Genomic DNA, 14,377 nt, shown 5'->3' on the forward strand with positions numbered 1-14,377 from the left:
GTAGCTTCACAACTAGACGTTGTCAATGACAGCTACTAATATTTTGTAATCTATACTCTATACTAATATGTATATACTATATCTACAGTGGTTTTTACGGATGTTCCGTTATAACTACTGAACCATGCATCCGATTGGCTTGAAACTTGGTGTCCATGTAGAAAATATATGTACTTAATGGATAGGCTAGTATTTATATGAGTGTTGGACTCCTTACACCCGTTATGGGGACGTTAATGATGAGAATCTTTGTGGGGGTGAGAAATAATGATGTTAATTTTAAATGCCCAGCGAAGCGGACGGGAGTCAACTCGTCTGAAAACACAAGAATATCGATTACTGGATTTCGGAGGCGCCATTATCGAATATAGCGATTGATTTCAACTGACATTGGTAGCTTGTGAGGTTTCGTTCACGACCTTCCAGGCTAGTACCTACTTCGTAGCACGCACACGGTTGCGTAATAGCTCAAACAATGGAACCGTTAATATTATAAAATTCGAACTGAATATTGAAACTTCTGAAAATAGCGCGTAGTTATATGTCGTTTATATTAAAATAGTTCACTTTCAATTAAAAATTTGAACAAGCACTTTTTTGCGGTTTCGTTAGCGCAATCTGTTTCAAAAATTCCACCAAGCTTTATCACAATCTCAATGCTCATCGAAAACTTCTATACAAATTGTTTTAGCTATTGTAGACAAACGTACGGGCAAAGCGAAATTGCATAGGTGAATTTTTAGGATACAATCATCACGTTCACGAAGTTTTGCCAAATCCTTGATAAATGAGTGAAGATTTTATAAGTTGTGAAGACAAAAGCTATTCAAAGAATCTCTGAAGAAGATTACATTACGACTAATGAAAATTACATGCTATAACGCCAAATATTGAGAACACCTACTTTCTAATGGCAGCGATCGACACTGACATGTGAGCAATCAATCACTTGTGCCATTAGCACTATCAAATACTATCAATGTATCACAATCTACCAAATCCAAGAATACAGCAACACATTTCAGGTTATACATAACGTGACCATACGTCCTGCTTTAGGCGGGATTGTCCCGCTGTCCCCAACGAGAACAAAAATTGTCCCGCTTTCATTTATCTGTTGTGCATGTGTTTATTAGAAACTTACCGAATACTTACTTATCCCAAATCCTTATTGTATTACAAAATACATACTACAGTAACTCTAATTTTGCTGTAGAAAAGTAGTTTTATGTTGCGAAATTATTTATCTATACTTAATATTATAAAGAGGAAAGATTTGTTTGTTTGTTTGTTTTGAATAGGCTCCGAAACTACTGAACCGATTTGAGAAATTCTTTCACTGTTTGGAAGCTACACTATTCCCGAGTGACATAGGCTATAATCTTCTTTGAAAAAATTAGGAATTTTTACTAAAACTCCAATAATGTAACCCAAGGTGTAAAAAAAATACCTAAAATATTCTTTACATCGCGTGCCCTGCGAAAACTATTGATGATGAATAAAATAATGTACTACGACTTTGTAGAATACATTATTATTTACAAAAAGTATCACGATAGCATATGTCTAACTATTATAGTTATGCCGCAATAAGTGGTCTTTTATTTAAAAAAATAAAACAACGTCAAATATCGTTGAAGTTTTTGTTAAAGGCCCGAGCGGACCCGGAACGAGCCGCTAGTAAATATTATTTTAAGGGCAAGTTGGTGTAAGAATTAAGATGTTAGTGAGGGTAAGATACCCAAATAAATTATTTCAAGTCATTTTTTAAACCATATTTTTTTATTTTGCAATTATATATTACATCTTACCCCGACGTATCCTATACATGTATTTATTTATATAGGAAATTCCGTAGGCTTTGACACAAAAAAAATGATTACATTAGTTATACACGCATGACATTCAAACTCTCTTGCTGAGTTCGTGCTCACCCACCTGTAATGTTAAAGCTGAAGAGGTCTTCAGCATTAACATTTTTAACATTCTTTTTACTGGTGGTAGGACCACTTGTGAGTCCGCGCAGATAGGTACCACCGCCCTGCCGATTTCTGCCGTGAAGCAGTAATGCGTTTCGGTTTGAAGGGTGGGGCAGCCGTTGTAACTATACTGAGACTTTAGAAATTGTATCTCAAGGTGGGTGGCGCGTCTACGTTGTCTGTGTACGTGTATAGACATCTCTATGGGCTCCAGTAACCACTTAACACCAGGTGGGCTGTGAGCTCGTCCACCCATCTAAGCAATAAAAAAAAAAGGTCTCTGAGGAATTAGCAATCCCATCATTGAAAAAACCGATATCGTGCGTAGTTATACGATATCAGCTAGTCTAAGCTAGAACTTAACGAGATTTGATTTTAATGGTTATAAGACGTCTCCGTGGACCGCTTTGAGGGCTGCCAATTGTGACCAGTTTAGAAAGCCACATGATCTATCGCTAACGATCACTAGGGCCGTTAACACATTACAAGTAAATACGGAATAAGTATAACGCGAAAAGTAAACATCATCACATCGTGCTAATGGCTTCCCGAAGAAGCTTACTCAACAAAAACTGAACAGCGAAGGGCTCTTTATGGGAACGTTAGAGTCAATCTTCATTACAAAGGGTCAAGGGGGCGCCGTAAACAACACAGGCGCTAATTTCAGAAAGCTTCTCAAGGCTACACACGACTACTCGTAAGGAGACACGTTTTTAACGAATAACAGTTTTTAAATACGTTCAAAAGTGTTGCAATGTTTTATTAATGAATATCTACACTATGTAACAGTTTTATTATTTAGTAGTTATTACCTACAGATAAATTTAGAACAAGTTACCCAAGTGAAAAATTATATTATATCTTATACTGGTATTAATTAAGTAGAGACTTTTGAAGTATTGAAAACATTCTAAATTTAAAATGTATTGGCATGATACTTAATGGTGTTCAAAATCCTAGTGATTGATACCTAAGTAATTGAATTTACAATTTTGTATTAGAAACCCCCTATCCTTCTTTTCTAAAACTTTGTGCTCGGATTAAAAACCCTCAGAACCATTGAATTATTTATCTAATGATGCGCCCACACTGGAAAATGTAGATACTTGAAATTTTTTTTATCATAAAAAATGTTACAAAGAAATAAATTTGTTTCTCTGTATTTATTGTTCGTCTTCGTTCTTCTACTTAAGCATTCATCCGATTATGATGAAACTTGGTACAGTTCTAGTTGGCACTTCAGAGAAGGTTCTAGTCGTAGTTCCATCAACGAACGACAGGGGGGGCACGAGTATAGTTTCAATAAATTGGTGCTTCAAATATTTATAGCGAAACGTGACCATGTTTCGCACCCACTGAGTTTCTCGGCGGATCTTCTCAGTGGATCGCGTTTCCGATCCGGTAGTAGATTCTGCGAAGCACTGCTCTTGTTAGGATCAGTGTTAGCAACACTCCAGTTTGAGCCCCGTAAGCTCACCTACACACGTTATGGTGAAGCTGAAATGGCCTCTCAAGGCTATCAGCATAGGTAGGAAAAAAAAAACATGTTTCGCTAACGTGAAATAAGTTTAAGTACAACAACACTAACCTGTAGTGTTCCCGGACATTTCTATGATGCATTTACATTCTCTGGCGATCTCACGCGAGTTGAAGGGGCGGACCCTGACGGCCACCTTCACCGACGACATGGTGGCTGCGGCTTCTTTTAACTCGTCGATGAGATTTCTCTAGCACATCGGTACGAGACCGGTTTTATGCCTGAAACAAGATTTTTAAATTAGATTTATTTATTTATTGCATAGATGAGTGGACAAGCTCACAGCCCACCTGGTGTTAAGTGGTTACCTGAGCCCATAGATATCTACTACGTAAATGCCGCCACTCACCTTGAGATATGAGTTCTAAGGTCTCAAGTATAGTTACAACGGCTACCCTACCCTTCAAACCGAAACGCATAACTGCTTCACGGCAGAAATAGGCAGAGCGGTGGTACCTACCCGTGCGGACTCACAAGAGGTCCTACCACCAATAATTACGCAAATTATAATGTTGCGGGTTTGATTTTTATTACACGATGTTATTCCTTCACCGTGGAAGTCAATCGTAAAAAATGTTTCAATAAATGCTCTAGAAGTTATTTTAATAGTATTGAATTTCGTGACTCTTAAAAATATAAGAAGTTAGAAACTGAGATGATATTGGAATAGATTCTAACATCTCTGTAGCCACTCCTTCTCAATAATTCAACATTGATACATTAAAATCCTTTGTATTTTAACATTCAAAATTTAAACACAATCTATCTTGAACCCTTTTGGGTAAAATTTTATAATATCCAGCAAAAAGACGATAAAAAATGCAGCATTTTACACAGAAAAAATATACAGCGAAAACAATATTACAAAGCATACCTAATTCGAATATCAGTTTTCTTCTAGTAAACTATTTAATTCAATTTAGATAATTCTAAATCAGCTATATCATTTCGATTTTAAAAAATTGCCGATTTCCTGAAATCGATTTTTAAGCTTTGTATTTTTTTATTTTTTTTATTGCCTTTTTAGGCAGACGAGCATACGGTCCACCTGATGGTAAGTCACCGTCGCTCATGGATGTCAGCAATGCCAGAGGCAGAGCCAAGCCGCTGCATACCTGCTTGTATTTGTTGTTTAAACATAATCTATACTAATATATAAATCTACAGTCGTTTTTACAGATGTTCCGTTATAACTACTGAACCATGCTTCCGATTGACTTGAAACTTGGTATCCATGTAGAAAATACATGTACTTAATGGATAGGCTAATATTTATATCAGTGTTGGACTCCCTAATAATAATGACAATAACTAATAATGTTAATTTTAAATGCCTAGCGAAGTGGGCGAGTGCGGCTAGTTTTCCTATAAAACAGAGCCGAGGTCTTCAAGCGGCCGTCGCGTGGCACTACAGGACGTTTCGAAGGCAAACTGCGTAATTCTAACCACCTCATTGCACAGAAAATAACATCTACCTATCTCTTCGATCAATAATACTACTAGATTCGCGATTAGCGCTTCAAAAGCGGCCCGAAAAATAAGACCACAAATAAATTTGTGGTCTTATTTCAAATTAGTATGGTCCAATCATAGCCAACACTAAGACGTCAAAACGCTGCAATGCGCGTTCAAAAACTGAGTAAAAAACCACCGTAACACCAAGGTTTTGGAAGGAATATCTTTTTTTGGTAAATTTATATTATTAAGTGTTTTTCATAAAATAATAAACACAATTATATTGTAAATAAAACACAATTTACGAATATTGTAATTGTTTGGCCAATGTTTGCGACAAGGCACCAACTATTGTAACAAACATCACCTATTCTTGGACAGGGAATGCATAGAGTAGTTTTGTTATTTTATAATGTTATTTTTGTTTGTAGATTTCCTAGTAGCCCCTTGTCGCTGTGCACAATGGATATATATTGTCCGAAAGAAAGAGGAGAAGAAATATAGAACTCTTATAAAAATTCTAGAATTGTTCAATGGTGGTGGCAAATCAATGCAAAAAAGTATTAAAAAAACTTTATATGTATGTGTAAATATTTTAAGCGTATATGCTGAAAAGGATTTGTTTTCTGGGGGAAACGAACACAGCCATAAAATAAGCCTAAATTAAACTGATTATAGAAAAATTCATTGATATAAGATTACATTATATTTGTAAAAAGAAACCGCTCATATAAAAATGACTTCTAAAAGACAGCTTCATAACAAACTGAATCTGTTTAAAGGTAATTAAACCTACATTATTGTTTTAATTACTTCTGTATAAAGAATACGTGGAAAACATGTTTCGTGTTTCCTTTCATATTTTTTTTACTTTATTCAATTTTATTTTTTATCACCTATTTATTGTAATAGCGGCAATGTAAAATATTATCTACTACTTTTTTGAATCGGTCAAAAATAGTTGCGACCATACAAAACAAACCTAAAACAAATATGTATATTCTGCAACTCTATGTCTTTCAATACTTACTGTGTTCTGAGCATTGAAATGTAATACCAAGAACTACATCTAGTTCCACAATACAATAAGCACGAAATTTTAAACAAATATTTTTAACCTTATAAATTAGGCTTTAAGTATCATTTTAGAATAAATATTTTTGTACTGATGACTTTTTATGTTCAAGTGACATTTTAAATTTATTCCATAATATTCTTTTTCTGACGAAAGGACCTAAATACATATATTTTGCAATGGTAATTAAACTTTATGTTTAAGTATTAAGGTTTATAATAAACTGAAGTCGTTAACATTATTAAACTTTTTTCTAAGAAATGAAGATGTTTTCGTGTCTGCAAACGTGGCCACTGGAGCGTCTTATTTTTGTTCCTGATCCGTAATCTAGTACTATTATTGATCGAAGACCTATCTACAGCTTTAGGGATTTGTCTCTAAATTATTCATTTGCGTCACCTATTAAAGGCATTACGCTCAATTCAGTTCGTAATGTTTTGTGACGAGATAAGGAATCACTTGAAACGCGAATAACTTTATGATTTTTTAGAAGTTTTATGCTTTTATTTACTGTGATTCTGTGAAGTTGTATTTTTTTTAACGCTGCGATAAAAAAAATGAAATTTCCTATTTATCGTTTTGAATTAAGCGAGCATTTTATAATAATGTAATAATAGTTTTGGATTCAAAATGTTTTAAACAAAGAAAGAACTGTTTTAGGATATTAGTATCTTTAGGATATAGAATATTTTTTTCTAACTTCATCAATTAATCTGAGCAATCCTGTCTTAAATGTTTATTTTTAAGAAAAATAAAAATATGTAAGTGATTCGCTTTGTTTGAATCAAATCAACTTTTCCTTTGTGAATTATTGTACTTTTTTTTTTTCGATGTTAAGTCGTTCGCCAAGCTTGTAAATGTTAACAAAACAATTTAAATGATCCGTTTTCTCTTCGTCGTGTAATATAACAGGGCCAATTATAACGGAACAGTATTTTTTTTGTGAACAAGCGAGTTAGGTCACAGAGTAAGTACCGTTTAAGCACGTCACGCTCCGACGGAGGTAGCATTGCGCATGCGCGTCTCAGCTGATTCATTTTTATCTGTTCGAAATAATTCGTACATTTATTTTGTTTATCCCTAAAACACCATCATCAAGAAAATAATATTTTATGCACGATTACGGAACCAAAAACAACATCATTCGATGTGTCAGCAAAAAAAAAAATATAAAAAAAAAATTTTTTGGCTTAAGTACATCGGAGACGTACCTGTATAAATTTTAGTTATGAAGCACATAGTTTTGTTACGTTACCAAAGTGATATATTCTTTTAATTTTTATATTTAGAATAAATAAGGTATGAAATTACATTTTATTGTAGTCATAAGGCTATAATTTTTTTTTGTATGTAGTAACAACCGATAATCAATAAAAGAGTTCTGTTGTTGAAACATTTGTCTCACAGTTGCCAGAACAAAAAAAAAACTATAAAGTGCGGCATTTTAAGATAAAATGTAAGCTTATAAAATCAAGTTAAGAAAATATACTGTTCAAATAAAATATTCATCAAACAGAACTAACTGATAATCAAAATATATAAATCTTTACGGTATTAATTTTTTGATACTCAGAGATTTGATAATATTTGTAATACTCATTTTAAAACACAAAACATGTAGAGATAAAGTAGTAATATTTTATTTGTATTTACTTTTTGTGATTGTTATTTCTGTCTTTTTCTTAATATGATTTTGTTGTCTGCACATAAAATAATATTCAGTATGTAAAAGGTTTAGGTGATAAATAGTGCTCTATAGGATTAGTTTCGTTGTTCTCCTTGTTTTTAATGTACAATACAAAGTATACGTCAATCTATAATTAAATTTAATTTATTTCCCTTTTGGAACCCAGGAAATATTTTAAAAATCAATTGGCCATTTCAATAATTTTTCACACGCTACATTTTTAGCTTGACTTACATACGAGTATCTATCTATGTAAGTAGCGAAATCTTTCAGTGTAATTTTCAGCAACATTCAAGATGTCCGTTTAACTTGAAGATTTGTACAAGTTTTTTTGTTTTTATTTTTATTGGCCTTGTAGGCAGACGAGCATACAGCCAACCTGATGGTGAGTGGCCGCTCCTGGACTTCAGGAAAGCCAGGGATAGAGCTGAGCCACTGGCTATTTGTAAGCACTCTTCGCAAGCCTCGTTTGAAGAAGGACATGTCACGTATCAAGGTTCGATGGTAATATTTTAAAATTTAATGACCGGCCTAAACCTAACCAGGTTAACCAGAATAGAAATAATTAGAATGTTATCTCCGTTTTCTATGAAAGCGTGTTTTTATTTTATTTGATGAGACTTTTTGATTTGGTAGGTAATTTTTATTATTTTTAATGTGCAGTAAATAAAAAATCTTACAGAACTCAAATATATTGCTACGTGTATTACCTATGTCAATGGAGATGGCAATAACGTAGCTGTCCAACAATACACTTCGAGGAAATCCAACAAAACAAACAAATCGACACCCACTTCACAACAAAATCAATAACTCACAAGACTGTACCGACCGCTTCTATCAAACGAACTAAAACCAAATAAAAAAGATCCATGTTGTCCACGAGACACTGCACGAGCGGTTGCTTCCAAGAGGCCCGCAAACAAAATGGTGAATGTTTTCCTGTAAACTGTACTGGCGTGCTGTAATTGGCTGCGGTCGACTGAGCACACGGCGCAACGAAAGCGTCGGCCGCCACAGCCGCTGCACTCCCAAAACGCTATTACGTAACTACTGCAAGTACATCCTCCGAAAACCGTTCCAGAAACCTGCAGGAATACCGAAGATCGAAGGGGCGGCCATGAAAAACGTGTCGCAGAGATGACTCACCGCGCGCACTAGCGCCCTCTACAACCCCCCCCCCCTCTGCATTGGAGATCGCAGATCGGTATCCGAGAAAAATACAACCAAAGCCCCTAACCTTGAGCACTGCACTAGCTTGGGTAATTGATTACAAATGACCCGCTACGGACTTACCCGAATCGCCTTGCGGTCGTGAACTATTGTGGCAATAATGAGAGGTTCTGTTTGTTGTGTCACCAGAGCTGAGTGCTCAGTCAAGTTGCAGCGTCGGCCGACATGGCGGGTCGGGTGACGAGCGCGGTGCGACTGCGGGTCGACACCGAAGTCGCCGGAGAGACCAGGGCCGGGCATGCGCAGGACTTCCCGGCCAGCCTTCGATTTAACTTCGGATGCGCAAAGGAACCAACGCGCATCGGACACAGCAAATAACAAATCCACACAAACTCTATGATTCGATTCCTTATGAAGTATGAAAGACAGTACTAAGATCATTTTTATTTTTTTGATTCCATACTAATTGAATAATTTATCGCATTTTTATTTTATTACCCTAGTAGGCAGACGTACGTGGTCACCGACGGCCATGGGTTTCAGCAATGCCAAGAACAGAACCAAGTCACTGCCTACCCTTAAATACTCTCCACTAGCCTCGTTGGAGGAAAGATAAGTCATAGCGCTTGGGAAACACCGTAGAGGGGAGCTCATTCCAAAGCCAGATGGTACGTGGCATAAAAGATCTCTGTAAACGCACTGTGGATGAACGTAGTGGCTCCAGGTAGTATGGATGAACTCTACTCCGGTGGCCTCGCTGTGCAATGGTAAAAACGAGATAATGGAATCATCTCAAACAATTCCTCAAAGCACTCCCCATGGAACATACGCATGATGGCGAAGTTACATTACATTTGACGCCCATCATCGATCAGCCTTGCAGTAGCTTCTGCAATTTAGTAAATATTAATCCCTAACATGTGTATGTATTTACTACACTCATACAGTACTAAATCCTGAGAACGCTTGTCAGTTATTGAATCTGACCAAACAGAGCAAAGACTATGAAGATATTTAAGTTTTTAAACATATGATTCCAATATCGGTTGTCCCAAATATGTACGTGACAGATAAGAAAAAATATAATTTCAATCAAGTGTAGTATTTTTTTTTTAGGACCCGTCATTTCAAATATTATGTTAAATCAGTTCAACTTATTCCTTTTAAAGGGACACTTTGCTCGAAGATTTTATGACAAATTTAAAGTTTTTTATTAATTCGTCTTTAAAATTTGCATGCAAATGATTCATTCATTGGTCATCACACTTTATTCAAGATACGTCACGCCATTAATGAAATGACACAGGTCAAAGTACTAGACTTAGTACGCACTTCTGAAAGGCTCAGCTAGTGTGGGCGGTGACGCAACTGCTGTGTATCGATTCAGACTACATGGATTGTATTTCAAATATTCTGCAGTAGGATATTGATTGGAAATTAAAAAGAACATACCGAGATTTTCCTCGTCACATAGTTCGTTAATAGTCACTAGTATGTAGATTTTAAATTTCCCATGACCTCTAGACTGATCTTGAAGAAATTTCTCGAAATTTCTAAAGTTTAATTTCTGGAATGAAGCTCTAGAAATTTCGAGAAATTTCGTTTTATGTGCGTTTTATGTGCATCTTCTCTGGAATAAAACTCAGGCTCTTTAGTAAAGTGCGGCTCCAGCTTAAATTCAATGAAGTGAAATGATTTTAATAAATGCAGAAGCACGTTTGGTTGCCTTGCTGTTAAAAAAAACACACCGATAGATAGTTAGCATAAGAGAAAAAGTAACTTGCTCGTTAATCGGAAAAATAAGGAATATAGGGACAGACCCACTAATCTGTCCACTAATGGGCAGATTATCTCACGGCCCACTACATGTTAAAGGGATATCTGAACCTATGGACGCTACAAAAATTCCTCTTTGAGAAATGAGAACAAAATCTCACTTGCATCCAGAACGCATTATTGTTTCACGAAATGGCCGCCTTCGCGGGTTAACGGCACGCCAACATAACTCGAGGTACGAATTAAGAAAAGAGTTTAGAAAAATAATAGGAGAATACTATTACATGAAATCTATATACATAAAAATGAATTGCTGCTCGTTAGTCTCGCTAAAACTCGAGAACGGCTGGACCGATTTGGCTAATTTTGGTCTTGAATTATTTGTGGAAGTCCAGAGAAGGTTTGAAAGGTAGATAAATATGAAAATGCTCGTAATTTTTATTTCTGCCGTGAAGCAGTAATGCGTTTCGGTTTGAAGGGTGGGGCAGCCGTTGTAACTATACTGAGACCTCAGAACTAATATCTCAAGGTGGGTGGCGCATTTACGTTGTAGATGTCCATGAGCTCCAGTAACCACTTTACACCAGGTGGGCTGTGAGCTCGTCCACCCATCTAAGCAATAAAAAAAAAAAAAAAAAAAAAAAAAAAAAAAAAAAATTACAATTTTCTTTTTCCTGTGATGTGTCCCCCGTCGGAAGGATTCCTTTTGTTTGTTTTAAGTTTATTTTATACAAAAGTTTAGGTCTTTCATGTATCGATTGAGGCACTACGAAGTCTGCCGGGTCAGCTAGTACAAATATAAAATTTGATTTCATTAAAGCAATCGGAACATCTATTCTCGTAGCCAAGTTTCAATGTCAACGCAAAATGTATTATAATGAAACGCCTCTTCATGCTCCGCTAATGGATTAAAGGGAGCCTCGTATGTAATAAAAGTAATTTACATTCTCCTATATCAAGTTGAATTGCGTGCAATATAAAAAAATATTATGTAATTTTATTTTATCTATCTCGCAAACATAATGTGGTTGTGATAAAAACAGTCCAAACCAACAGATTACAACTCTAGATGTAAGGATTCAGTTTGAAACAAAAATGGCTGCAATGATAATATCTCATATGCCAGAAACGGCTCATAATCAAAAATAATTAATAATTAATGACATACCACAATTATTTCTTTAAAAATTTTTTTTTCTTGATGTCGTTGTAAGGTTCGATACACTTTCATATGCCTACTTCACGACTTTGGCATGTTTCGTCAAATATTGGCTCAAATAAAAATAAAAAAAACATGCACAGCTTTTTAAACCTAACCTAGTGTGGTTACATACTCAAAAAGATTACTGTCTATGAAATTTTATATATTACAGCTCTCGTAGCCCCAGACATACGAACGTGACGAAATTAAAATAGCTTTTGGCTATTTTCATTTTATTAAATTATTATTATCCTTAGAATTTAATAGAGCAATTTTACAAAATTTGCTATGTATAGGCATACAATAAATTCGAATTTTTATATGTACATAAACAGATAAAGCAGTTAAGTATCAATGTTTTTATAACGAAAGTGTAATTTTATTCAAAATGTCAACAACAAAACAAAACAAAAGAGAAAATTTAATATAATGAATTTCAATCTTGAGGTGACTTTTTTTTTTTTTTTTTTTCCACAGGAGAAAATCGCCGGATCCCCACCCGCGCGGCAGGTGGGGTATGTGGGAGTTGAACCTCACTAAAAACTCCTGCCGCTCACAACCGGCGCCCTACCTCGGACCGGGCCGGAGCCCAGTCGGGGCTATTGAAACGGCGGGACAGGGTTGACGCAGAGCACATTACATCCATCCCACCGTCCCACGGACGCCGGACCGGTGGCCGCCAGCGACACGACCACCGGTTCCCTCGTTCAGCGGGCCGAGAGCACGCTTTGATGGCGCCGCGTTACACCTTCCCCCAGAGCGGTCGGGGGAGCGCGGTCTACCATCACCCGGCTTCCTATTGCGGGTGAGCGTGCAAAGCACGCCACCCCACGTCTGGGTCTCTCCCCGCACAAAACGGGTGGGACCCCTAGCTCTTAGGGGGCCAGGTCACGGATACAACCCCGGTCCCGACCCCCTGCTCGGCGGCGGCGGGTTTCTGCGTAGTGAGGAGAGCTTTCCCTCACTCGCCCCACCGCCTCCTTCTGCGAGATGGTGCACTCGCAGAAGTCGAGCATAGCCTTCCATGACTCATCGCTGCCAAGCATCGACGCCACGACGCCAGGCAGCGACAAGTCAGGTCCTATCTTTGCGACCAGGACACGGCGCTGCACCTCCCAAGCGGGGCAGACAGCGAGCGTATGCTCCGCCGTGTCCAGGTCGTGTCCACAATGGTGACACCTCGTCGTCGGCTCAGCCCCTATCCGGCGCAGGTACTTCCCGAAGCATCCGTGCCCGGTCAGCACCTGCACCAGACGAAAGTTGAGACGTGCCTCGCCACGATTCACCCAGTCATCAAAGACCGGGTAAACCGCCTCGACGGTCCGTAGCCCCCACGTGGGGTTGGCCAATCGCCTCGACCACGACTCGAGCACGGACCGCCGAGAATGGGCCTTCCGCGCCCGCAGCTCACTTTCGGGGACACGCGCCACGCCCCGAGCACGAAGCTCGCTGCGCCACCGATAGTCGGCAGCGAGCGACTCCGCCTCCAGCTCCCATGGCGGCGTCCCCGCCAAAACACACGCCGCCTCGAAGGAGACGGTGCGATATCCGCGGATGACCCTGATGGCAACGGTGCGCTGCGGCCGGCGCAGGAACCGAGCCATAGTGGCCCGGTTGCGCGGCTCAGCCCACACAGGTGCACCGTACAGGGCCATCGATCGCACCACCCCTGCGTAGAGACGGCGCACAACCTGATCCGGTCCCCCAATATTCGGGAGCAGCCGGCTCAAAGAACCGGCCGTCCCCATCAATCGGGGGACCAGCTCCGCAAAGTGAGCACGAAAAGCCCACCGGCTGTCCAACACGAGGCCGATGTACTTCAACTGCACCCCGACCCCTATCCGGACGCCTCCAACCACGATGTGGGTGTCAACGGGTGGCGCCCTCCGCGGCCCGTGAAACCACAGAGCCTCGGATTTATTGAGCGCCACGTCGAGACCCAGCCTCCTTATCCTTCCGACGATGAGGGCCACTCCCGCTGTGGCGAGACGGGCAGACTCCCTATAATCATCCCCCCGGGCCACGACCAACGTGTCGTCCGCGTAACAAATAACGCGGAGGCCCGGGAGGAGGGCTCCCCTCAGCACCCAGTCGTACCCGATATTCCACAAGAGGGGGCCGAGAACCGACCCCTGCGGAACACCACGCACGACCGGAAAACGATGAAGGGTCCCACCGTACCCGGTACATACGACCGACCTGGCCCCCAAATAGGACCCAACCAGCCGGCGGAGGTAGAGGGGCACTCCATGCCTCTCCAGTGCCCCTCCTATCACGGTCCAGGGCAGAGTGTTAAATGCGTTGGCGATGTCAAGAGACACCGCCAGCGCCACCCCACCCCGAGAAACGGCCTCGTCCGAGAGGGACCGCACGCGAAGAATTGCATCCACGGTCGAACGGCCCTTCCGGAAGCCGTACTGCTCCGCCGACAGGTCAGGCCCCACCCCGACCAGGTGCCGAACGATGCGGGCAGCCAGAATACGTTCCAGCAATT

General features: G+C 39.4%; 2 protein-coding genes across 2 annotated transcripts in view; one reads left to right on the top strand and one right to left on the bottom strand.

The window, feature by feature from the left end:
- The window catches only part of LOC114250478 (kinesin family member unc-104), a 62,898-nt gene extending 53,714 nt beyond the window's left edge, over nt 1–9,184 (bottom strand). The window contains 2 exon segments of the mRNA XM_089736575.1: nt 3,568–3,737; nt 9,030–9,184. Of these exon segments, the coding sequence (XP_089592701.1) occupies nt 3,568–3,667 (100 nt within the window). The 5' untranslated portion in view covers nt 3,668–3,737; nt 9,030–9,184.
- The window catches only part of Vps11 (vacuolar protein sorting 11), a 230,773-nt gene that overhangs the window by 78,129 nt on the left and 138,267 nt on the right, over nt 1–14,377 (top strand). The window lies entirely within an intron of this gene.

This window comes from Bombyx mandarina, chromosome 03, assembly GCF_030267445.1.
Source record: "Bombyx mandarina strain Sakado chromosome 03, ASM3026744v2".
Classification (NCBI taxonomy): Eukaryota; Metazoa; Arthropoda; class Insecta; order Lepidoptera; family Bombycidae; genus Bombyx; species Bombyx mandarina.